At 44.1% G+C, this 26592-nt stretch overlaps 1 protein-coding gene across 1 annotated transcript in view; it reads left to right on the top strand.

The window, feature by feature from the left end:
• Positions 1-1419: 1419 nt before the first annotated feature.
• luzp1 (leucine zipper protein 1) overlaps positions 1420-26592 on the top strand; it is a 35958-nt gene continuing 10785 nt past the window's right edge. The window contains exons 1-2 of the mRNA XM_079286281.1: positions 1420-1667; positions 26203-26542. Of these exons, the coding sequence (XP_079142407.1) occupies positions 26411-26542 (132 nt within the window). The 5' untranslated portion in view covers positions 1420-1667; positions 26203-26410. The remainder of the gene's footprint in view (positions 1668-26202; positions 26543-26592) is intronic.

Genomic DNA, 26592 nt, shown 5'->3' with positions numbered 1-26592 from the left:
TGACGTCAACATGACGCCAATGTTTTTGTCCTCCTCTGCTACTGAATAAAGCAGTATTTTGAAAGAATCGGTCTACATTTTTCAAGAAATAGAAAAACAAACACTTCGCAGTGTAATAGCGCATGTGTGTGTTTGTGTGTGTGTGTGTGTGTGTATGTGTGTGTGTGTGTGCAGGACTTAGGAGGTATTTTATCACCTTACTGAAATGTTTTCCTCAGTTATGTAACTGAAAGACAATGAAGAATTTACATGCCATAATAATGCTGCACTACAACGAGTAAACAATGGGCTTCTGTTACAGTTGTCGCTCTGACTGACTGCAGATAGCACACTAAATGACACCAGTTGAAACCAGGTGTACAGCGTTAGTAGAGCGGTTGCACTGAGAGACAGCACAGATTGATCCGCGTGTCTGTCTTGACCTTTAGCATCAGAGAATTGACTGCCTTTAGGAAAACATTTAGTTTATATCAAGTCACATTTACCAGATCCAGAGAACCTGAGCGTTCTTTCAATTTTCTTGTTGTCAAAAATGGGCACGGGGTCTTTGTTGCAAACATTTGAGGCTGCTTCGTAATGGAAACTTGGAGAACCTCTTGACTTAAATTCCACTCTAAAACCTCAACACGGCAATGCCACTTGCGTGTCTGAACCTGACACCATAAATGTTGCATAACTTTAATTGTGGCATTTGCACATTTATAAGCATATGCAGAATAATCAGCATTTTTGTGGTGGTCATTTTGCAGTTCCTGGATATTTATGGACATCGCAGTGCACATAACACCCGCAAAACAGCTCCATGACAATTCAATGGGGATTTATAAAATGTCTATGCTGGAAAATATGTTTTTAGTCATCTTATCCGTGTTTTCATCCGTTTCGCTTAATTTAAGACTCCTGTAACATTGCCACAGGTGCTCTTTGAGTTTATTTAATGATACTTTCGGCAGTTCATTTCTGTATCACTACCTCTTAATATTGCAATAGGGACCTGTCCTGTGATATACAATGGGAATTTTGAGGTAAATTTGTTTTTAATGCTATATCCACATTAGATTACAAAGATAGTGCTCTAGAATTGTTGTGGAGGATCATGGTATACCAGGAAGTGTTATGGTGATCTTATGCTGTTCAATTGAAAAATATGTTGTGTGTGTAGAGCGAGAAAGTGGGAGAGAGATTAACTCAGAGTATATTTAAATACTCCGACTATCCACACAACCTCTTTAGATTCGTTCCTCCCCACCTTGCCTATGTTATGTGGGGAAGAGGGGCGGGACCTCGCAGCCGGGAAGGGCGTTCTCTCTGCGGTCGGACCGGGCAGAGTCATCCCGAGGGGTGGGTCCTCCGGCAGCAGTAAAGGAAAACCCACCTTTTTTCATTGTTAAGGACGCGGTGGAATGTGATGGTTTGATCTCAAACGGACCAGGGAGGGGAATATCCGAGAGGAAAGGACCGAAGAAAGTGATTTAGGGAAAGGGGGGAAACAAAAAACGCAATTCCCCCTGTGTCCTCCAACTCTCTGGTTGTGTCTCAGAATATGTGGATGAACTTGTCCTCGCCGTGTCGGCAGCAGCGAGTCCTACCGTCCGCATGAGCTCCAGCCGTGTGAAGTTGTGGATTTAACGCTGAGTTGTTCTGTCCCGGCGGTGGACCAGCTAAAGGTAAAGTTAGTCTTTGTTGCTGAGAGTGTTTTGGGTTTTTTTTTGGGGGGGGGGGGGGGGGGGGGTTTAGACAGCGGCTTCCTGAGTTAGATCCAGTCAATCGGGACTGCATAAGTCTGAACTGCGGCAAGTTTTTCAACCCTCCTCTTCCTCCTCCTCCTCTGCTGCTTTTGTAGCCAAAGGAAGCATCCAGGACTGCGGTGAAAACCTCAGGTGGTTAAAATGTAGCGGTGCACATTCCATTTTGTTAACATGTCGCAGTTTTTATTCAAATGTTTCGTGTTTTTGACGTCAACGCACTAAACAACGCCAATCTTTTTTTCTTTTTTCTTTTTTAGGCTACTGCATAACAAGCCATACGTTAGTTCATGACACGAGGTTGATGAAAACATGAAAAAATCGGAAGTTAGCTTCATGTAACGCGCTTGGTATTTATGTCTGTTTTGGGAAGGATAGTATCTTCGAAATGTAATTTATCTCAAGTCGTTAGGAATTTGAGGGTATTTTCTTTTTTATGAATGAAGTCAAAATGTTTCAGTTTCGTGTTCATTCAGTATCGGCAACATAAGCTAGCATATGTACCCGACTGGCTCTCTTTTCCTTCAGTATAAGGAAGCGTGAAACAGTGTTTACACACAAACACGTTGACTAAAGTTTACGTTTACAAAAAGGTTGATATGTGGTAGACATGACATTATGTTAGTAGCTACTGCAGTAGTTTGTGTAAAGTAGGATACAATGTATTGACTGTCTTAAATATATTTTGTTGTTGGTTTAGTCCCACTTTGGGCACTATCATATCGCAACTGAGCAATAGACTTGTGTGGAGGACAGGCACGAGCCACTGAAAGAAGGTTCTAGTCATGGTTTCACTTTGAAGGACATTTGAACACCACCTGTATTTCGGTGTTTAATCAGTTGAACGTGTCCACGGTTTAATTAAGCCGATTTGACAGCAGCTGTGATGACAAATAAGTTGTGCAAATATTCCTGTATGCAGTAGTCAGTTTTTGCATGGTGGACAACCTCAGTAACCGCCGAAGAGCTGAATCCACCTCGGATCTATAGTGCTGAAATTAGTAATTAATAGACAGAAACATAATGGTAATTTATCAAGGAAAAATGCCAAATATTCTCTGGTTCCTGCTTCTCTAATGTGAGGGTTTGTTGTGTTTCTCTATCAGTGTGACTGTCATGAATATTTTGGAGTTTTGGGACGCACATAATAAGCAATTTAAAATATGTCACTTCCATCTTCGGGAGGTCTTTTTTTAAAGTATAATTTAATGGCTAAATTAATAGAAGTTGACGCTTTAAGTCATAACTAAGCATAACTAAATAACTTAAGACATGTTTGCTCTGTTTAAGTTTGTGTGTTTGTTTTCCTTCGTGTGTGTGTGTGTGTGTGTGTGTGTGTGTGTGTGTGTGTGTGTGTGTGTGTGTGTGTGTGTGTGTGTGTGTGTGTGTGTGTGTGTGTGTGTGTGTGTGTGTGTGTGTGTGTGTGTGTGTGTGTGTGTGTGTGTGTGTGTGTGGGGCAGAAACGGTAGTTTTAGTGGTTGAATACTAATCTGCCAGGTGGGGCTCGTAAAGAGCAGCTCATGGAGGGGACCTGCCTTGACCTGTTTCAGACATGAAAGAGACAAAAAGAAAAATTGCTGATGACTTTCCAGTAAGGCTCACCCTCCCAGCCAGCTGTGCGTCATACCAGCTGAGCTACCGGCTTGAGCTCCCTTTCCTCCTGGACTTAACACAGGCACTTGCATGGCTGCTTGTCCCGGTGGTGGATGTGCGAAGAGGGTTTCCTGTGGCATTTTGGAGGGGATTGTGACCCCGCCTGTGGAGGGAATGTATGCAGTTTATGCCAAATGTTGGGAGAAATGCAAAGGGAAAATCAAATGAGAGTACCAGCAAAGAGTGAGATGTCAAATTTGTCCCCGATCAGTGCTTGTTCCGTGCATGTACAGTCTTTGGGAAATCATGCGGCAAGTTCGGTTTGGTTGCATTGGCGCTCAGGCGGTTCAGAGCAACTGAACACGATTCCTCAGTGATGATGGCGGTTAATGCTGACACAGTAAGAGTGGCCGCTACCACCTGTTGTGTGATCTTGAAAGTGACTTTGGTGGAAACAAGTGAAAGCTACACAAAGGCAGAGTTTGCGCCGTGTCCTGTCCAGGAGTTGTCGCCTGCCATGCAAAGTAATAATCATAGCCCTTGCGCCTCTTTTATGACCTGGGCTATACCACGCATGATTGGTTTTCCACTCCGCAGAAGGCCGCGACCGCCCTATGAAACTGCCTGCGCTGCTTTGGGTGAAACCAAAAACTAATAATTATGGGTGTCCAATAAGGGTAATTATCAGACTAAGCACTGGACCTGGGGATTACAGAGTGGCTAAATGACTGCTCTGGGGATTAAATAAAAAATATTGAGGTTTTCTGCCTGGGAGAATCAAACCGCTGGGAATGTCAAAACCCAGCCCGTCGGTGGTAGTATTACATCAAGTCTATGCACAGAGCCCCTGCTGTTAATGCAGCACCGTCGCATCAGTGTGGAATTACAGTACACGGACGTTGACGTAATTGGTTGCAAGTGTGCACAAATAGAAATGGATATTTGGATGGAAACGCGTATTGAAAAATGTATCATTCTCAAAAATCATCAAGAAAAAGACACAAAGAGGGCAGAACGCCACTTTCAGTGCATGGCCTTCAGTATTAAAACGGGTAACACACCAAGTAATAACATCTAACAATTATTAAAAGAAAAGTCAGCACCCATATGAGCACACCTATACATCCTAATATGCTGTGATGGATATAGCTCAGATAGAATGTGGACCGGATGGTGTTGCTTACTGTTAGTGGTGTAGACTCACTTTTATCCTCCGTAACCCTCTCACCCAGGAATAGAGCAGCGGAGGATGCACACACAGGACTCAGAGTAATATCGCAGGCGTTACAATTTGGGGGCGTCCTTGAAATGGCACAGATGAATCATGGTCTCTTCGAGGCTTGTATTAAAGCCCACACACAGCATGTGTGTGTGTTTTTTGTTATAACGCAATAATGGGACTCTGTATCCGGGACAGAGGCTGCTGTTGACAATACGCAGGCCAGCTGCTGAGTGTCTATTAGCAGACTTGGAGGAAGATGGCTTCATGCCACGAAGACGCACACATGAGACTGTGCATGTACATTCAGTGAGTGTTCGAGGCAGGAAGAGCTGACCCTCCAGCTTCTCAGAACGTTTTCTTTTGTGATTATAAGCTGACTATATTGGCAACAATCAGGCTCATCATGGAAAATGACCCAACATTTCAGCTCGTCCGATTTTAGGAGTTGCTGCTTTTCTCCGTTTTACATAAATTTAAGTTAAATAATTTGAGTTTCTTTACCACTGAGAACTTAATTTTGGGTTCTTGGAACTATGTGTATGTGGTTTACACCCATCAGAGTCTTGAGTTGGTTCTTCTTTGGACCCTTTCTTACCCGTTCCTTTCCCCATCACCTCCTTCTGTTTTTGCCTCTCCTCTACTGTATACATTAATTTCCCCCTCTTTCTCCTTTTCTCCCGCTCCTTTTCCCTCTCTTCCCTCCCGCCTTCCTCCCTCCCGCTCTGCCAGTTTTCTTTATCAGTGGTGGGCCAGTGACAGGGCAGGGCTCTGTGATTTCAGCTGGAGTTCAAACTACTTGAACCGTGCGTTCATTTGCCGGTCCGTTGTGTGTGTGTGTGTGTGTGTGTGTGTGTGTGTGTGTGTGTGTGCGCGTTATGTCCGTGTGCCGAAGCACTTTCGCTATGCGCTGTTCCCAGCCCTGTCGATCTGTCATCGGATACTAGAGGTCGAGAGTGTCAATCACTCAGCGAGTAGTAGCTAGAAGTACATCTCGGCTCGAAGTGTTCACACGCCTCGCTCAGGCTCTCATTAACTCATACACTGACACACAGAGCAACAGATATGTGCTCTCACTCGTCACAGAATTCAAAGCAAGAATGGATTGTGTTCATACGATTCCTTCTGCGTGTGTGAATGAATCCCCCTCGTTAGTCCTCCAAAGCGTGCCAAACAGCCTCCTCATTACCAGCCGCCCCGGTGGGCTTTCTGTCCCGTGGTGGCGTGCTCACTCACTGAGGCCTCACCACACAGGTGACTGTGAAGGCTGCAGGTGCACGTGACTGCATCACGTCCAGCATGCAGCAATAGATATCCACGATAACATTGGCTCACGTCGTCTTCTTTTTTTTTTTTTTTTTTGCCCCATCAGAGCAGGTGTAAAAAGTAGAGTGAGATAAATGATCTGTTTCCAATCGGCAGACATTTTGACATGTGACAAGTGAGAGTGACAGTGAGCCAACGTGCACGGACCTGAAGTCAAAACGGCTAAATATATTTCAGCCATCACAATTATTTACACTTGATAAGTCAAAATGACTTCCATGAAAAAGGCCTATTCTAATCAGGTTATTGTAATTTAACAATGTCCCAGATTTTGACTCGCAATCAGTACACATAAAAAATTGCCGCTCCGACCATCCTGCTACGTGGATTTGAATGGGAATGCCTCTTCTGCCCCTTTTCTATTTTTATGGATGTAATACACCCAGATAGTGTATAGGGATGGCTAGCTTAGTATAAATAATATGTTGGTAGACCCATTTTACATTGTGTCATGGCATATATATATATATATATATATATAGTCATTTCATTTGCATTTATTTGCATTATGGGGTTTCAAAATTTGTCTGAAACAACAAATACAATGTTTAACCTTTTAGTTTAGTGTTTTCTTTTAAACAGTTTTCTTTCTTGCCATGTTTTAGATTTGCTCTCTGACGAAAATGTAAATTACTTGTTAAGGAAAATCATTTATTGAGAAAATTCAGTCGTGTTCTTTTTATTTGAAGTGTCTTATCCACCTTACAACCTCTCTAGCTGTATATTCTGGTTTACAGTCTGTATTCTGTGTCATAATCTTCAGCAGTATTGCAATATTGTCTAACTAACACTCCTATTTAACCAGTCAGCCAAACTGACATCTCTGGTATTTACTGACCTGTTATTGCGTTGCGGTGTGGTTATTGAACCCGTTGCATGAACGGCTGGTTATGAAATAGGATTTTATGGGGGCGAATTAGGCTGTTGAATGATCGACTTTGTACACCTGGCACAAACTTTTGGTCTGAGCTAAAATCCTATGACCATTAATCGTTTGTAGCGAAGCTCTTCCACTGAGAAGCTGACAATAATGACTCATCAAGTCTGAGGAAAATCGTGCGTCTTTGAAACATTTACTGAAACTTTTCCGAGGCCTCTGCTCCCTCAGAACTGCTTCAACCTTCAATGATGCATTTCTATTTCCCATCTAAGATATTGTCAGACAGACGATGCCTTTCCTTCGCCACGATGAAGAAATCCTCAGCTCAATGCAGAGCTGTAATTGTCCTTTTAAGTCCTCTAGCTGGAAGCCACATTCAAGAAGATAGCATGACAACATATACGGCCCTTCCGTTGCTACATTTAACGCTAGCTCTGAATTATGGTACGTCGAAAAGAGAAGTTAAAAACATTTGCCAAAGCATGTGGCTGTTAGAACACAAACCCTGAGCATTTGCAGACTCTCGATAACAAATGCATCTTTTTTTTGGCAAATGATAAAACTGGCTCAGATACTACACTCACTCTAAAGGTTACTGGCTCAAAACGGGCTCAGCGCCATCTTTCAGGAATTTACATTTATGAACAACCGTCACTCCTCTGCATCCCTCAAAACCAGGTGGCTGCCCTGCAGTTGACCATGTGATTGGTCTAAAGCTACTGTAAAAAAAAACCTCATCTGGTCTTCATTTCGGCTTCCCAACCGGCCACTGTTTCCTTATCACACGGCAGCATAGAGAGGCGTAGTTAAAGTTTATACTGAATGAAGAATGTCTTATTTGTGGAATGTTGACAATTCATTCATTTTTGACATCTTTTCCCACGTTTCTTTCCCCCCATTTTGGCCACAGCTTCCACTTGATCTTGAGTTCTGTGAATCAGTGACTTTAGTCTTCGACCTTTACTCTCAAGGTTTCTGATGCGAGTCATACTTTGAAGTCTGCCCCCTTTTTTCTATCTATTACCAACAATAATATTATGTGGATGCAAACTGCATCGCAGGTGTAAACATTGATAACCTGTTATCACAATAGATTTCTATGATTGTTTTCTATTAGGTTCTTATATTTGAATCGTGGCTTCCTCCGTCTTTCTTTCACGCGGAGCAAAACCCTCTCTGAAACACTGCCAAGAATGTGTTTGTGGCTGTTAGATATACCCTGATGGCTGCAGGTGATAAGTCCTCCAATGTTTAATCGGCAGCCTGGCCAGGCCAGCTTCCCCACATGGCTGGAGTTTGGACCACATTGACTAATAATACGGGCCACTCTGCTGCTGCTGCTGCTGTGTTTGTGTTTCACATGCTTTCAGGTTGACCTGACACACAAATTTCCGACTGGGTCCTGCGTTGGATTTAGGTTTCTGTTGGACATTTCAGCCTCCGATAAGTTGTTTTACAGAAGCTCCCCTGTGCGCCTGTTTTGTTCCTACATTGTACAGGCTCCTCAAAAATGGCTACCTCGTCGATCCTGGAAGAAAGAGGAAAGAAGTGCAAAGTAAACTGACTTCAAAAGCATGTAGGAGGCACAGCTAGGCGGAGGGAGGGAGGGAGGGAGGGGAGAAAGGGCCTGGGATGCTTTAACAGGGGAGAGCTAAAGTTGAGACATTTCTTGTAAATTCCTCTATGATTTTAGGTGTTCTCCTCCTCTGAGGGCCAATATTCCCCCTCTCTCCAAGCGATTGTTATCATGTCTCGCTCACTCTCCTTTATTTGCTTCGCTAAAGAGGAGACCCTGTCACTCCCCCTTCTGCCGCCTGGTCCAGGAGTATTTTCTTCAGGAGTATTTTTGGAAGTTAATGAAAAGAGAAATCTGAACCGCCTACCCTTAAAAGGCATGTCTGGGTCAGCTGGGTGGAAACTTGTGTTATTAATGTCCATAACATTTTCTATGTGAGTGGGTCATCTGTGATTGTAAGTATGTGTGCGTTTCGGTGTCGTGTACAGCGCAGGAATGCTGTGGTTTTGGGAGGGGGGCTAGAAGGGAAGGAGGGTGGGCTAGGAAGCAGGCCTACGTCTTCAGGAAGGGAGGGGGGTCAGGGGCATATTTGGCATATTTCAGGAGCCATTCCAGTCTGGTTCAAGATACATTCTTCTTCGTAGAGATGTGGCTGAGCAGCCAGACAGACAATGATCACAGTGGGGGAAGAAAGGTGAACATAACGCTCATCAGTCTCGTGATTGTAGAAGATGGCACACTGAAAGCCATTAGCACAGGTGGTAAAAAGACACACAAATACCATCTCATGCCACCTAAACACTGGAACAGATGTGTAACGCACCAAGCCTATAACCTCAATAATATCCATAAAAGGCTAAATGTTGAACCATAGACCTTCACCCAAGCAGCAGGGTTTGTATGTCTTGGGCACCATCACTAAAATGGAATGACTGTTTATATGCAGAGAGCTGTAAGACGTCTCTTTCAACCTCTCTTCCGTGGCATTATTATAGTCACTGCTTCTCTCCCCTAGAATTTATGATGTCTCAGCCTGTTATTTGCAGTCCGATGGCTGCTGACTGATGTGACAGCGGTTGGCAGGAGTTCACCGTAGCGGTACCAGTCCAGTGCTCATCGGAGGTCGGGTTCATTGTGAGGTCTCGAGTCCGAGTGTTGAGTGCCGAGTGAGCGGGGCTGTTGCAGAGTGCACAGATGTGTTCCCAACCGGCCAAAACTTTTATGTTGCATTCTTTTATTTGCGGAGTCTTCAAAACATTTTCTTTTTGTTTTATGAATCACCGTGTCTCAGAACGACACGAAAGTAAACTGATAAAAGAACAAACTGTTAGAATATCAAATACGTCTTGTTGCTGGGTACTTGTATTGTCCTGACTCTGGTGCTGCTGTTTCTGGGCGAGGCCCAGAGAGACGACATCAAATGTGCTTTGATGCGTCTGAATCTCATGTTTTGATCTTGGTAGGGAAATGTGGATTAGGGAACCACCACAACGGTGGCAGATTAAAAGAAAAACCTGAATAAATGAGTGCAGAACTACTACTTCCAAATCTTTTGGAAGTGTGGCGCTCATCCCTCAAGTAGAGCTGCATCGACTTGTAGAATCTGTGCCGAGGCCCAATGAAGCTGTTGTGGTGGCCTAAGACGCTTTGGTTTTCCCCTCAATCTTGGAACCCATCGGCTATCGATCTGACAACGTTTTAGCCTCTGGGGAGCAGCGGCCAATATTTCGGGTGTAGAGACTCGAGCTGTTAAGAAACAATGACCGATATCTGCATGTGATGGCTGATAAATTGATGTCACACCATAGCTGTTCCAGAGATTGCATTTCAGCCAATGCATTTGGCCTCTTGTGCTCTCCACACGGACTGTTTATCTGCTCAAACGTGATTGGTCAATACTACTCTAACTACAAATACTTACTGGGAACAGATTGAGAAGTTGTGGGAAAGAAAGATGGACGTGGACTAATGATACCTTTGTATTGTCTCCAAAAGTGGCCTTCATAAATTCACTTTCTTGTACATTGTAGCTGCGTTACGTACGTGTGTGTGTGCTCTTGTGCTTCCACCTTTTACAGTACGAGGGATACACACACACACACACACACACACACTCCCTCTCACACACTCCTGTCTGACCTGTTCTAATCCTTGGACCTCCAGGGCGGCTCTCAAAATAAAATTCCTCTCGCAGATTATTTTTCTTGTGATCAGAAAATATACATGTTCTCAGAGAGAGGAATGTTCGGACGCCATGGCAACCCTCACTTCCCCCTCTTCTGTTTCTCTCGTGCTGTTTTGTCTTCCGTGCACCGTTTCTTCTCAACTTTGTTCTTCTGTTCCTTCACTTATTTACTCTGTAGACAGTTCTACAGTAGTTTGGTAAATCGAATGAACTTTAACAACTTGTCACACCTCTTTGTCGTGTATATGACCTTTATCTTGAAAGTTCCCCCGGGTTTCTGTTTGTCCTTTTGTCCTCATTTAAAACTGGTAAGGTGTTTTTCTTCTTTCCAACAGACATCCCTCCCTCTGTTCCTCCACCCTTCCATGCATTAGCAAGTCTGCTTTTAGGAGCTTTCATCACTGTGGTGCTGATGCATGCAGACCCCGACTGCTAGGCTATTTTCAGCCTCTCTTTCCCCTCCTCTGTACCCTTTTACCCCCTCTTCTCTGCTTTGGTTTGTTTTGGAGGAGATCTCTGCGTCTTTGCCTTTTGTAAAGGGCTGGGTTGGCTGCTTTCCCCCTCCATGCCAACTCTGCTCTTTGGAGCTCCTTCTCATGCTAGCCGTCCCGACCAGAGGAAGTGAAGCAGCACAATGCGAGACCATTAAAATTGACCGGTCAAAGTGCAGCTTTTACTGCAAGAGAAGAGCTTGAAACCCTTTCATGTCCAATATTTCTGTAGTAGTAGAAGAAGTTTGGCTTCGTAGGCCAATGTTTTACAATTTAGTTTTCTGTTTTTCACCTTTGTTGGACAACAAATAGTTTTAATATGGATTAGTCTCATGATTATTTTCTCAATTAATCAATTCATTTTTTGGCTTGTAAAGCATAAGAAAAAAGTTAAACATGTTTATCACAGTTTTCTAAGTCACAGATGACTTTTTGAAATGTCTTGTTTTGTCCGACCACTAGTCCAAAACCCCAAATAATTCAGTTTATGACAATGTCAGACCAAGAAAAGCAGTAAATTGTCAAATTTGAGAATCTGTAAAAGTAAATTTTAGCTTAATGTATCGATTTAAATGACTAATGGTTTGAGTATGTCTGAGTTTAAAATGGACTGAGTCACTGGAACCTAAACACACTGGATCACCCACCGTGATAACACACATACGCACTCCCATTAGAGTTAAGCAGACAAACATACTCAGACGATGATCGCGTCATCTGCTTCCCTCTGGTGGTCCCTTCATCTGCCCTTCACTTCTTATCTCTTCTCTCTCTCTCTGAGCGTCTCTTCATGGCTAAACATCTGGATAGCTGTATGACAAAAGACACAATTCAATCAAAATGTAGTTTGTATTTACTGTACAGTAAAGCCAGCAATCCTTTCCCTAGTTATTTGAATTTAAACTTTTTGATGGAATCTTACCTTTTTTATTATCAAATAAACTTTTCTCTGGTGTAGCATTGAATGTCCGGCTCACCCACAGTTAAGTTGTGTGTTTTGTGTATATTTGTGTTTGTTCAAGTGGACACATTCAGACACAGGAGCCTCACAGAATCCCATAACACCCTCAAGTCCATGAGTGGCTCATTTGTGCACCGTGGAACATTGTGGGATACCCGGCATATTTTATGATTCAACCTTCAGTCGGCTCCCTCCTTTTTCTCCCAGCGGCTAGGTTTATTTGTGAGGCTAAACCGGTCCGGCCATCCTCTGTCCTTTCCTCTTTAGCATAGTATTCAAACATTTTATCTTAGATATGTAGCTGTATTTATTCAGTGTGACGTACTCGTTTTCACCATTTACTCATACATTTCTTTACTTCTCTCCGTCTAAACCTCTTCAAATCTTTTATAATTCCACCTCCGGTTGCCTTCCTCATCCCCACTTGTCTTTCATACTCTCTCTCATGCCAGCTCTTTCTCTGCCTCCCTTCCTCTGTCTCTCTCTAGGTGTGGACTGCACAGAAGAATGCAGTTAAATTAGCGTTTCTTCTCTGCTGCCAGCCGGCTGCATCTTACACTCCCAGTCCAGCCATGCCAAGCATCTGAGACACAATTGACCTTAAAAGGAAACAATAGCGGCCTATCAATTCTGCTCTGCCAGTCAAGGAATGGCTCACTCCGCCATGGGCAGGGTCCAGCTTGCGCACACGCAACACAAGGAAGTGTCTGGAAACTTTTGAGCAGTTAACTTTCTCTTGTCATTTTATAATTGTACGCCGTCTGTACTGGAGCCAGGAGTCTGTTCTGTTAATTAAAAGTCTAAGTGCTGTTTCAAAACCATATCAACAATTCTTACTTTATTTATTCATTCATTAATTTGTAGGCCACCCACGTCGCCATGTGAGAGACCCGCTTATAACCCCATTTGTTGGGTTTCTTCAGCAGGCAGTCCTGTTTAAGTTACGCTTGTTCTAAATCGTGGGTTTCACCCTTTTTAAAGACTGCTGATGTTTTGCGTGACAAAGTTGACGTGCCAGGATTGTGCCTGTATTGTTGAGGCGTTCTGTGACATTGCTCGTTGTATCGCCGTTGTTGTAGAAATGAGAAATAGTCGACGCTAATCCTTCGCTGCGCTCCGCCGTAGTGCGTGAACGCCTCGGCTGTTATTTGTGGAACAGGCAGGGCTAAAAGCCATTACATATCAAGACAGGTTCTGCAGGTTCACGGGGGAGTTTAAGAGGTGGATGGTTTTCCATTTGACAGCTCGTCAGCTCTTAGACAGACTCTTACTCCACCTCGCTGCTCGGCTGGAATGCAAATAGCAGCAGGAGGAATGCTGTTCGCAGTTTTCACCGGCAGCCAATGAAAAATCAATCCCTTGCTCTATTGTTGCCTTTCATTTTGTTAGCTCCTTCTGTCTGCTACTTTCTGGATCTCTGCTTCCTGGCTCTCCCCATCTTCCTCCCCACTGTCTATCTGCTGACTCTCTCTGTCTCTCTCTCTCTCTGTCTCTCTCTCTCTCTAGGCATCCTGTTCACTGTGTTTGATTTGGGCATTCCTTTCCTCCCCGAGCAGACAAAACAACCCCAGACCTCTCTGAACTGCGCGCACACACACACTCCCTTCTGCTAATCACACACAGGAAATGGGCTCCCATGCAACGAGGCCCGCCTGGCCAGTGGAACCCAGGATGGAGTTTCAGGCCTTGAAATGTTCTCCAGTGGAGGAAATTGAACATGATCTCTCTCTTCCCCTTTCTTTCTTTCTCCCTTGTTTCCTCTCTTGTTTTACTCGCTGTGGTTCCTCTGTCCTTTTTTCTTTTGACACTTTTTTTTATTTATCCCACACTGCATTTAAATGCATCCATTTCACTCTGAAACATTGCGATTGAGAGCGACTAATGGACACGTACGGAGTTTCTCCTCCCTGGAAGCATCTGTAAATGAAAAAGCTACCGTGAATTTGACTCTTAAAAGTATTTTAGTCTTTTTTTTTTTAATGCTGCATTTCCTGCAGGACACTGTGCCAAATCCGACTGGTGCGTGTGTGTGTGACCTATGTGCTCAGAAAGCATACACTGATAACTTATCAACTGCCTTCCTTTATATGTGGGATAAATCCGTACTCTAAGATAAACATAACACGATAAACTGTTTATGTAGAATGAAAAGGGAGGCGATGTTTAACCATTCAAAGTTTGTAAGAAATATTGTGTTGCTTTGTAATATCACCGACTACACACATACAACTAAATCGATACACAAACGTAAGTTCTGGTCATGGCACACAAATGTATGTAAATAGGAGCGTGCTGGAAATGACACTTGCTTTAGGAAAACCAAGTGATTTATTGAGCTGGTGGCCGGTTGTTGAGAGACTGATACAGACCCCGGAGGAAGTTCACACTGTTTCAGCTTATTCTGGTGAGTAACGTAATGAATCCTCCTCACCAACTTGACACGCTGTGTCTGTGAGGGGAAGCGAGGGATGAGAAGGAGACAGCTGTTTTCAGTATCACACACACACACACACACACGCATAGTCAAACATGTGGTCTCTGGTCACCAGGGTATTTGGTGTCTTCTGGATTGCTAAGAATGGGTTGACTCTCATTTGTAAAATCACATATTTTCATCAAAATGTTTATTGATCACAAAAAAAGCTGGCTTTGCAGTCTGCACGATTACACATTTGGTTTAGTGCCGCACAGAATTGCGTTCGTGTAGCCTGAGAACATCGGATGATTCAGCAGAACCTGTGTGCCGGTGTTGTGGCGCGTTCCTCATGAATCTAACGAGCAGAGCAGCAGGGCTGTCTCCTTCCTGTAAAGAACGATGTTGTGGCAACGAACACAAAGGATGACACAGACGGGAGCTCCGAGTGGCAGGAGCAGCTCAAAGACTGGTTGTTTCTGTCAATCAGCAGCTGCTTGCATGATCGAAGTGTCTTTGAGCGCGTCACCCGCCTCTGCTGTCTCAGTCAAGTTGATGAGCCAACAGGAAATGAATCGGCAGCCGTTCTGACAACAGAATAACCTTTAAAGTAATGTTCCAGCTGCTCAAATGTGAGGATTTAAAGATAATTTTTAGTCTTTTGTGGAGTTTTGGACTGTTGGACAAAACAATCGATATGGCAAAGCAAAGAGCCTTATGCAACATGATGTCAACATGTTACGTCACACGAGGAAAACATTTTTGCTGCATATTCTACAATTCACTGACATTTTTATCGAACAAGCGATTCATCAAATGAATAGTCAGGAGACTAATCAACAACAAAAATATTGTTAGCTGCAGCCCCACATTCCCCCCCCCCCCCCTCCCCTGTTTTATTTTTTGCCATGTTATGTAAAACTGTGTATACAGGCGACTAAACAATGTCAACTCAAAGTCCTACTCGCTTGCTTGTTCTGGAGCTTTTAAACCTGTCACACAGTCTTCCTCAGTACATTGAGTTTGGAGCTGTAGATTCACCCTTTTTGACTTAGTTAGTTCTTTAATGTATGTTCCATGTAATGTTCAATGTTTCTGTACCAGAGTGTCCTGTTGCTGCCTACAGTTCACAGGAATGTTCCCTTTTTTTCCTTCGCCCCCCCCCCCCCCCCCCCCTCTCTACTTCCCGCTCTCATCCTTTAAATTCAGTCCAGACTTCAGTCTTAAATCTGGATTCTCTGTGCTTAACCAAATGTATGGAATGCTACTGTAGTGGAATGCTCCAAGTCTGGGTTGTTTTCTCTGACTCTGTGTGTGTGTGTGTGTGTGTGTGTGTGTGTGTGTGTGTGTGTGTGTGTGTGTGTGTGTGTTTAACCATGCACATGTTTTGAAGCAGATGAGAGCTTCTAGGATGATGATGATGATAATGATAATGGTGCGTGTGTGTTTGTGTGCCTCTCCAGAGAACTGAATAGGGCCTTCTGTTGTCGTGGCCAAACACGGCTTGTCTGCTCAGGCATGAGTCTATTGCAAAGCCGCCCGACTGCGTCCCATATCTGAGCAGTTGGCTCATTCTTTAGCCTGTTAGCTTGACTGTGAACGATCTCCCCCACAGTGACTGCATTGTAGGCCCGGCCGCAGGCTCGGGGCCTTGCCAGCTGCCAAACATAATGGTGAAAGATGGCATGAGTGTGTCCGTCTTGATATTATGACGACCAGCGAGTCCACTTTCACGAAGCTTGAGCTTGTGTGTTTTTAACCACGGGATGGAGCCTTTTAGAAGAGGAGCTTAATGTGCGACAGACAGAAAGATGCATCTTAAATGTAAGTTGCGCCTCCCTGTCCTATGGTTAATGGCCATTTATTTCTGCACATCCCCCTAATGCGGGGTTTGATCTATGGGCTTTAATCAACACAATTGTATTTTATATCCCACACAAAGGAATATTTAACCATTTTTGGAAGCATTTGGTTGGTTGTTGAGGTAATATGATTGATTCCACTCTCATGTCTCTGTGGTAAGTATGGAGGTGATTAGCTTAGCTTAACATAAAGACTGGAGACAGGGTGCAGCAAGACTGGCACTTGATTCACAGCATCAATAATGTTCTCAATTTCAAATGTTTCCTCTGGCTCCGCCCCCTTTTCTCCCTCTGCCTTCACACCTCCACCTCACTTCTTGTTCTTCTCAACCTCCTCCTCTGCTCACCTATTCCTTCACTTCCTCTTCCGCCCCTCCTCTGCTCTTTGTGAGTCTGTTTCCCGTTGGGCACAAACGCCGGCGCCGCACTTCCTTCCCTGTAGCCTGAAGTCACACAGGAGTGTTACGCGTACACAGTACTGTGTGTGTTCTCTATGGGTCAGTGCGTTCACACTCGCTCAGGCCAGGTTAGTCAGCAGACAGTATATGTGTCACTGTCTTACCATGTCTGCAGCTGTCTGCTCACACGACAGTGTAAGGTCAATATGTGGCCAGGGCGTGTTCTGTGCGTCCTCACAGAGCTGCATCTACACGCGTTTATTATGCCGGATGCTAGTTCAGATCCTGCTCGAGCTAAATTCATTCTAAACCGACAGTACAACAGGAAAAGGAGCTTCTCGTGGCAGTGTCCTGCTACTTGTAATAGCTTTTAATGGTTTTTAATAATCAGGAGCAGGATTCATTCCAAATTGGATGTCATTAACTGTACATAATGCAGTTAAGAATCCGTTATTCGCTTTCTTGCCAAGCGTTGGATGAAAAGATGGATTCCGCTGATGGAGCACTGTGGAGCTTGAGCAAGGAGACAGTAAGCTTAGCATCAAGTCCGAAGGTCGTTTTTACCCTTCAGACAAGATATAAAATGTTAATAAGTGAGCGTTTTATGATGATTTCCTTTTATTGACGCTCCTGGTGACTTCCTCTTCTCCGTTCAGCTGTGTTGGCTGTTGCTCTTCACTCAAACTGCCTGAGTCTTTCATTAGATATTCATTCAGAAACATGCAGATCTTTTTAAATTCAAACTATCCTGTTATGTGTTCACATAGAGTGTGTGTGTGTGTGTGTGTGTGTGTGTGTGTGTGTGTGTGAGCACATTTGTACCTGCGTCATGTGAAATGTAATAAGCAGCGCTGCAGTTGTTTTATCCTTGCCTTGACAAACATTTATGGTCTACATACTTTCGTTTACTTCCAGTACTCGGACAATAACTGTATGATTCAGTATCCCTCCTCTGCTATACAACTTCATCATTTCACCTCCTGCTCTGTTGGTCTTGTATCATCCCTCCCTCCATCCTGCAGCCAGTGCTGCATTCCTGCTGCAGTAATCCACTCTGGCAGCTACCTGCTCCGCATACTGTGGACTCTCTCTCGCTCTCTCTCTCGCTCCTTCTCTCTCTTCCTAGTCTGTTTTTTTTCTCCATATATCTTTGCTTAGCACGCACTATTCCATGCATTTTGCTCTGCACATTTGCCCCATCTAAGCTTTTCCGCTGCTCTCTCCCTCCCTCTCTCTGCTCTGTTTCTTCCTCATCAGAGAGCCACTGAGGTCTTCATTCAGCCGCAGCAGGCAGCTGATGCCAAGGCTCAGGCTGATGAAGCACTGCCAAGCTCTGCCAACCAAGCTCTGTGTGTGTGTGCTCTGTGCTAGGATGGGAAAGCAGTGAATGAGCAGGATGTCAAGCAGGAGGTAGAAGGGCTGTATGTTAAGAGCTGTTGATGCGTCTGTGAATCGACAGTTTTTGTAGGCAGTTGTCGCCGGCTGTCAGAAGGGGCCGGCCTGGTGAAATGTCCAATCCATCATCGTCACCGGACAGTTTGATGACCAGCTGTCACCTCCTCCTCTCTTTGGCACAGTGGCAAGGACGTATAAATGCAGCAGGAAGGCAGGGGAATGAGGAAGAAGGGCAAGGGAAGGAAACACAAGGAATGCAGCGGGAGGGGGGGGGTGTATCTAGAGGTAGAGGTCACACGACAGAGGGATGACCGTGACTGAGACGATGGTTAATAGGAGGGAAATGGAGACTGTCGGGAAAGAAAAGGAGGAATGGTAATAAGGTGGTGGTGAGGCCTGGGACAATAATCATAAAATATGCTTAGAACTCTTAAAAAGGCACTAAAACATGCTGGCATCACTGTACTATACATTTAAGATACAAATAATTGTATCCATCACAGATGGGACACACATGAGCATTAGTGAGCAATCTTAAAGAAGGTAATCATGAATCATAAGGTTCCCCTGCATAAATAAAGAATAAATACATTTTAGAAATAGCAACATTGTCCTGTCTGACATGACAATTCTTGTATTTTTCCTTTTTCAGTTCTTTACCATGATTGCGAGCTAGACGGCTATTTCAAGTCACTCGCTGCGATATTCACGATTATCCTGTTACTTGCAAAGGGAATAGTGCAAATTACAAGAAGCATCAGTGAAAAAAAGATATATTTTGTTTTTAACTTATCCACTATAAGTGGACCGACTGAATGGTTCAATACACATTGAAACAAATGAGTTCAGCAGTTTGAGAGAAGTGTATTTTTGATCACATCTTGCAATGTTATGACATTCTTGAACCAGATCCCACCAAAAACAGATCACTAGTTCTTTGGCCTTCCACCAGATTTCATGGATTCTTTTTTTTGTTTGTTTTTGAGACATTGGGCTAACTCTCAAACAAACAGTAGACTATAGTGGAGGTAATGAATGAGAGTAAATCTTACAGATCGTATCGCTCTTTAACAGTTTCTTAACTTTTGTCTGTCTGCCTCGCCTCATTCTTTCTTCGCCTGACTTATTGTTACTCACACAGATGCACGCTGACTGAAAGTGTCATCATGTTCTCACGTTTTCATTTTCTCTTATCGTCGTAAAACGGTAATACAGACACGCATTCCTCCCCGAGCAGCTTGTGTGTGTGTGTGCGCTCATTAAATCATTTAAAGTTTTTGCCGACGTCTGCTGAGACCTGAGTGTTTCAGCTGCTGTTAAACATGGCTTTAAATCGGTCGCTGGTGTTGGTCCTGACAGAAAACGCTGTGATAATAACAGAGTTTCTCTTCAGTTTAGTTATCAATGATTCCACTGTTGTCAAAACCAGGTCAATGCTGTAGCTGTTCTGGAGCTTGTGCATTGCACACGTATAACATTGTTGGACTCACAATAGACAGTTTGAAAAATGAAACAAAATCGATGCCGCAGAGATATTGCTTTGAGATGCTGACCCTCTGCTTTATTTTCTCTCTTCTCTGATCACGATATCTAATCACAGCTCATGTGAATGTCCCAGTGTGGTTGGACATTTACGTCTCCTACTGGAGTCTTCCTGTCTTATTACTTCACAACTGGGACTTCCTGTGGTTTCAGTCCACATGATGGCAAATCACACACACGTCCTAAAAAAACCCAGAATAGAGTTTACTGACCCTTTAAGGACTGGTATTATTAAAATCGTAATGCATGGCCATGACAAATATTATTCTTGAATTACTTAATTATTTTTTTTCAAACTACTGATTCTCAACATTCCATTGTCTCTCCCATATTTGAAGCAACCTCGTGTCTTTTTGTTATCCGTACAAAAACCTCACCAGTTAGCAGCTAAACTGCATTCTCGTTCCCCACATTGTGTTGATGCGGTTCAGCTTAGTTCGGCTCGGCTTAGCTGCAACACAGGACGACACAATCTGCTCTCCTAATCAGGGCCCTGCTCCTGTTCGCCCCAGTGTCTGGTGAGAAGCGTTCTTTATGTTTACAGTGTCTGTGACCTCTGACCCCAAACTCAGAGGGCAGCAGACTGAGGGAGTGCTGGAGTAGAGTTTGGAAATATTTCATGGAAACATGACAGCACGTCACACAGGACATAAATCTGTGTGTTTTTAAATCAATAGCAAGAGTATTGAAACACTTATGCAAGTGAGCCCCACATATACTCATTCATTTAAATCCATCTAGGTTTTGTATTATTTATTGGAAGTACGATTTCAGCGAGTGGACATTTTAGTTATGGTCTGAGAATGGACACGTTTTGGCTAATATCTTTTATGGTAATTAATCAAGACTTATTGATCGACAATTGAACAAACCAGGCCTGTGATAAGAAAGTAATCTACGGTATCGCCTGCCATGCCAATAACTGTATCCACTACAAAACAATGTGTGCCATTTTGGGGGATTGTTTAGGATCAGAAACAGAAATGGGTTTATTGCAAAGTAGGTTTTCGCGTACAAGGAATTTGCCTTTGGTGTTTCGTGCATAATGATAAACTTGGAGTAATTAAATATTGTCCAAGGAATCTGCAGTGACAGTGTAATGTATAGAGAACATTTGTGATTATGTACAGAGGTGATGGCCCAATGATGTGCATTAAACAGAGTTGCTGGAAGGATGCTAGAATTGGCATTGAAACGTAGTGCAGCAACCGTTGACCTGTTTTGGTGAGCCGCCATCTGGTGTTTGATATTCTGTGAGTCCATCAGAACTCATTGCATTTAAGTTGCTCCACATCTCCTTGGCTGCAGATCTGCTTGAGGCTTCTTTTTTCTTTTTTAATAGAGCATCTAACATCCTTCCCCTGCTCCGCTTCCTGGTCCAGCAACAGTGAATGTTGCATGTAACCGTGTGTGTAACTCTGATCAAAAACATGCTCCACTTTACTGTTAGGCCACCAAGATCAGGAGCCGAGAAGCTCTGAGGGGCTTTGAGTTTGATTCAACATCCTCAAAGTTACGTCATTAACTAGGTCATAAACAGAGAAGCCGAACATGTAGTGCATGTGTAGAATCAGTGTGCACAGACACTGCAAGTCTCTCTCTGCCATGTCTGTCTTACCCTCTCTTCCCACTGGCATTTGTTGGCCCCCTCCCCACGCTTCCCTCTCTCATCTTCTTATGACGACCTCTCACATAAACCGTGTGCTGGTTTTAAGCCCCAGCAACAGGACTCTTGATGTGCGGGAGGGGGGGGACCTAGAAAAGGCTCTGGGTTACTGGGCTAGGACCGGAGAGAGGACTGTTACTTTCCAGTCACACTTTCTGACCCTGATGTTCTCATAAATGTTTGGCATTATCAATCCTGTACTAAACTGCTGTGTGCACACTATTCACCTTCTTACACCTTACAGGTATTACCATGATGTAAGAACCTCCTGGGGACTTTTAGTGGGACTGTATCTAACAGTTACTTTCAATGCAGACACAAACCTCTATACTGTTTCCTCTCTCTCTGTGTGTGTGTGTGTGTGTGTGTGTGTGTGTGTGTGTGTGTGTGTGTGTGTGTGTGTGTGTGTGTGTGTGTGTGTGTGTGTGTGTGTGTGTGTGTGTGTGTGTGTGTGTGTGTGTGTGTTTTTGGCGTTGAGACTCTCTGCGTTCAAAATCATTAGAGAGGCACTGTTTCTCATACATTGCTCAATGAGTTCAGACTGTTAACAAATGAAAGGCAATCCCAACTGAAATGAAGCGAAGTGTCCATGCGGAGCTTTTCCAGCCATTGGCAGCCAGGAGGAAAGACCCTTAAGAGTAATGGAGTGAAACTGTGATGTATCACAGTCGATGAACTCGATTTTTATTCAGCTTTCACTCAATTTTTTTAAGGGGAGAAATTACTGGTGAGAGAGAAGGAAAAGGGAATCATGTCACGAATGAATATCTTGACAAACGGAAAGCACCTGCTGTGTCTGTGTGTGTGTGTGTCAGTCAAGCAGCGAAGGTGTTCCCATCCTGTTTCAGCTGCTTCTGCTGAAATGCAACACTGCCTTTTAAGTTCTTTACCATTTTTCCAGAAGCGGGGCAAAACTGAAAGGGTGAAAGTAAAAAGGAACATGACAGTACAGGAAACGACAAACCGAACATTATGGGATGCCGGTTTTCTCTTTCTTGGAAAAAGGGGAAAATGTAGGCCAAGCATCAGGTCTCCACCATCTTGTGGCTTCCAGTGCTGCGCCAGCATCCATCCACTGCAGTCGTCCCTCCACACACACAGAAAGTATTTGTCACACATTCACATGCACGCTGGCAACAACCCCCTACATGAAGATGTGGTTGAGGCATTTTGATTGGACCGGGGCCCTTTATTAACTACCGTTTATAAGGCAGAAGAGCTTCAAACCCATAAGTTCCAATGTCAAGTGCAAGAGAGAGGGGGATTCTTTTCCTTCTCTCTTTCATGGAGAGAACAGAATGTACTCAAGGCAACAGGCAGGCAGGGAGAGAGTGGCTAGAGCCTTAATGATATGGTGGATGATTGTAACCTTGGTGTGTGTGTGTGTGTGTGTTCGAGTGAGAGCAAGAAGAGTGGATGAACCTCTTCAACAAAGTTTGACTTCCAGGTCTGTTTGGTGTTGTTGTTCCAAGACAAAATGAAGCCCCTCTGGTCCCCGTCCCCCCCCCCAATTTGTGTGCAACTCCCTAATTTTCTTTTAGCGGGCTTGAGCACAGCTCCCCCAGTCTGTGTGACCAGTCTTCAGATGTGCCAGCCTACGCCACCTACAGCAAATGGACGCAATAGCAGAACCAGTTTAGACCTGCAGATGTAGGCGTGTTGATGTTGCTCCCCACAAAAATAATGGCTGCTGCAGTTTTGAAACTTGCACCTGCAGATTGTTTCAGCTACAGCTTTCTTTTAATAGTTGTTTGTACTTTTCCCAGTACCCCAGAAAATATGCTCCAGCAACAAAACCCGTAGATTTATAATGTGAACTGTAAAACCTTAAACTCCAGTTGTAGCACTTTTTGAAGGTGGCACATATGTGAACATTGCAGAAGCTGTTACACATTTACACTCTTAACTGCCGATTAAGGAAGTAGAAGGTGCCAAAGTCATACAGTGTTGGACTGAGCAGTTGGGTTTAAGCTGTTTTCAGTGTTCTCTTTAATTTTTATGGTTGAGTTTGGTTACAGATGCTGTATCGCCTTACGTGGCAAAGACGATCGCAAGAATGTGTTCGATGAAATTTCTTTGACTGAAATAAAATCTGGACTCCAAATTGTCCTGATCCAGTTGATGCTCAGAGCAGACCAAAGCAAAATCTCAGAAATATTTTTGTATACTTCCTGGGCCCTTGCCATGAAACCCAGACAGTGCCCTGCTTAGGAATGGGCTTCTGCAGAGACAGAGGGCTTTGGAGAGTGTCAGTGGCCTGGTTAAGAGCAGACGAGGCAGCGCGAGGGACTGGCGGTGCCCTGGTTAGTCCATCATGAGGACATTGTCTGCGTAAAAGGGGTCAGTTCCTCTGCCTCGCAGCTCCTACCCCCTTCCAGGTTTTCTATAATTGTCAAACGACAGACAAAGAACTGTGAAATGAAACTGTTCAATTTGAGTACATCCCCTCCGACCACATTCCCTCCGTTTCGCCACGTTTTTGGCCAAACAGCTTCTCACATTTTGCCTATCGTTCCACAGCCTTGAAGATGAATACTAAATCAAAGGAATATTAGGGTTCGTGAACACATATCTATGTGGGCCGTGGTCCTAAATTGAAGAAATGTGTGTTCCAAGACTAAATAAGACTTTGATTTCCACTCCATCATTCTTTCAGCGCTAATCTTTCGTCCCTCCTTTTCCCTCTACCGCCCTGCATCTTCTCGTTACTTCTCTCCTCGCTTTCCATCTCACTCAGCATCTGTCTATTCCCGTCTCCTGTCTTATCCCCAATGTAGCTATTGAGGCCCATGCGATAAGTGAATCAGGTATGTTGATTGGTTTGGCAGAGGCGGGGCCCTTGCCAGAATCGCTTTGCACGCACCGCCGCTCCTTTAAAGCGCCCACTTGGCCGTGCTGGTGTGCGTGTCTGAGAGAGATGGAGGGGAGAGATGAGGGTGGGAGGTAGAGAGCTGGCAAAGAAATAAAGGCAGAATGAAAGGAGAGGTAGGCAGCCTGCCAAGACGGGAGTAGCCAAGGAAATGCCATTATTAACCAGGACGAGGCTCAACCAGAGCGGCTGTCCCGAGTTGTTTCAGAAATCATGTAGGGGCCCAAAACCCAACAGTAAGATAATAAGGAATTTGTCATAGGGAAAATAATGAAGTCTGAACTTGATGTTTTATTATTGAGTGGGTCAGAACAGTTAGTTATTCTCGTAACCTTTTCACTGGTAACATGGCTGCTTAGTGCAGTGTGAAAGGCTCTCATGAAGAATTGAACTGTAGCTAGGTGAGCTAGTGAGCCTTCTCTGCTTTTAATAGATACATGGGAATTTTTCATAGTTTTTTTTTTTTTTGGACTCTGCTGGAACAGGATCAGTCAGGACAGGTTTGGATCACAGCGACCACCTCAAGACAACAGAGAAAAATTGGTCTACAACTCACTTAACAAGCCACAGCTGGGCAACGCGATGCAACCCAAAAATGACTTTATTGACTAAGGTGTTTCGGCATTCAAGTCGACAGCAAGGCCAGCAGTTTTCTCTCCCACATTTTTCCCAGTTTTTCTTTTCCCCTGCTCCCCTCTTAAGTCCGTGTACTTTGCAGTATTTCCTCAAAGTCTTGTACTCACTGAGAAGATTACCAAACCACTAGACCTCATGAAAGTAAAGAATAATTAAAACGCTACATCTAAACGCTTTGAGTTCACATTGTGCCTTTTCTTAAAGTAATCGTTGCCATATTGACTTTCAAAGTGTATTGCCTTGGTTTATGTTCAACAAGACATTTAATGAATTGTGGGAAAAGTGGTTTGAGCTTCTTACACCAAATGAAACGATTGAAACTATGCTGGAGTAAACCATAATGGCAAGTTATACCATGTACGCACATGGATAAAAAAGACTGAGACAATTTACTGCATTGGTTGCAGCAGTAGAAGTTCTTTAATGTAAAGGAAAACTACAGTCTTTAAATGTCGTGGTTTGTAGCTTCAGAGAGGCAATCTTTGAACATGGTGCTGTAGATTAAGGGAAAGAGGAGGCATGGAGCCGCTTGTCAGGGGGTCGATAAGTGATGATGTGTGCAGATGTTATGTCTTACCCTCAGGTTGATTTTCCTGCATGGTCAGTGGGGGAAGCTCACCAGAAGGCAAGGGGGAGTAATGGGATTTAGGAACGCACACTACCTGAATCATGCATGAGACGACCGCTTCAGCTGGTTGATCTACGGAGGCCATGCTGCGGCGTTCTCATCAGATATGCTGCATGCTGGGCCCACAGATCGTGTGTGTGTGTGTGTGTGTGTGTGTGTGTGTGTGTGTGTGTGTGTGTGTGTGTGTGTGTGTGTGTGTGTGTGTGTGTGTGTGTGTGTGTGTGTGTGTGTGTGTGTGTGTGTGTGTGTGTGTGTGTGTGGCAGAGTGAAACACTGGTCCTTTAACATCACATCCGTCCCATGTGACTGTCATGTTGTGAGGGGCCTGTGATGACATGGTTGCCACGGTGATGGCGGTGTGTGCGCAAATGAGGGGGTGGGGGGGGGGTGTGAAGGAGGTCTGTTATTGAGATATGCTGCTGTCAGCAGAAGCACGCAAGCAAGCACAAATCGATGTTGGATACAACAGCAGCAGGGAGACTACAAAGTGTGTGCGTGTTTGTCTGTGTTGTTCAAGCCTGTGCAGGCATGTTGAAACCCCCATACTCACACATAACATGTTATCAGTGCCACCTCCATCTCCGTCAAGGGCCAGGCAAGGTGAAATGCATGGTGGTTCACTGGAAGAAAGAATGAGAGAGGTTCAGTGTTCGTATTATGTCCACTGAATACTACTTGTCATATTTGTAATTGTTATACAATTTAGCCAGTTTCTGTACGTGGCAAATTGTTTTTATTGTAGCATAAAAGTGTAAAATGTGACTGTTCTGTTGTGCGATCCTTTTCCTCACTTACTAAGCTATGTTTCGAGAATGCAAATAACTGTCATTGACAAATAAGGAATGACTTAGTGTTATTTCCTCTCTCCCTCCTACAGATGACAGATTCGTCTGCTAAACGCCAATCTGAGGGAACTTCAAGGTCTTAAAGTGACAGTGACGGACAGCACGCTGGGGGTAAAGAGTATTTTCCCCAAGAAAGGACTTGATAACACTTCCACACAAATGTGGACCTCCCAAAACATTGTCCTCAAATAATCCGAACAACGCAAACACAACAGATAAAACACAAAGAATTTTGTAGCCATGTCTGACAATAAAGACGTGACACATCGCCACCTACGGCACAAGCTACAGAACCTCGGCCGACGACTGGATGAACTGGAAGAAGCAACCAACAAGCTGCAGAAGGCTGAGGATGAGCTACTTGACCTGCAGGTGAGCACTGGTTGACTTCAGACAGTGTTTGTTTGTGTGTGCATATCGGA

The sequence above is a fragment of the Melanostigma gelatinosum genome (genome assembly GCF_949748355.1).
Source record: "Melanostigma gelatinosum genome assembly, chromosome: 16".
Lineage (NCBI taxonomy): Eukaryota > Metazoa > Chordata > Actinopteri > Perciformes > Zoarcidae > Melanostigma > Melanostigma gelatinosum.
This window is presented reverse-complemented; position numbering and strand designations above follow the sequence as displayed.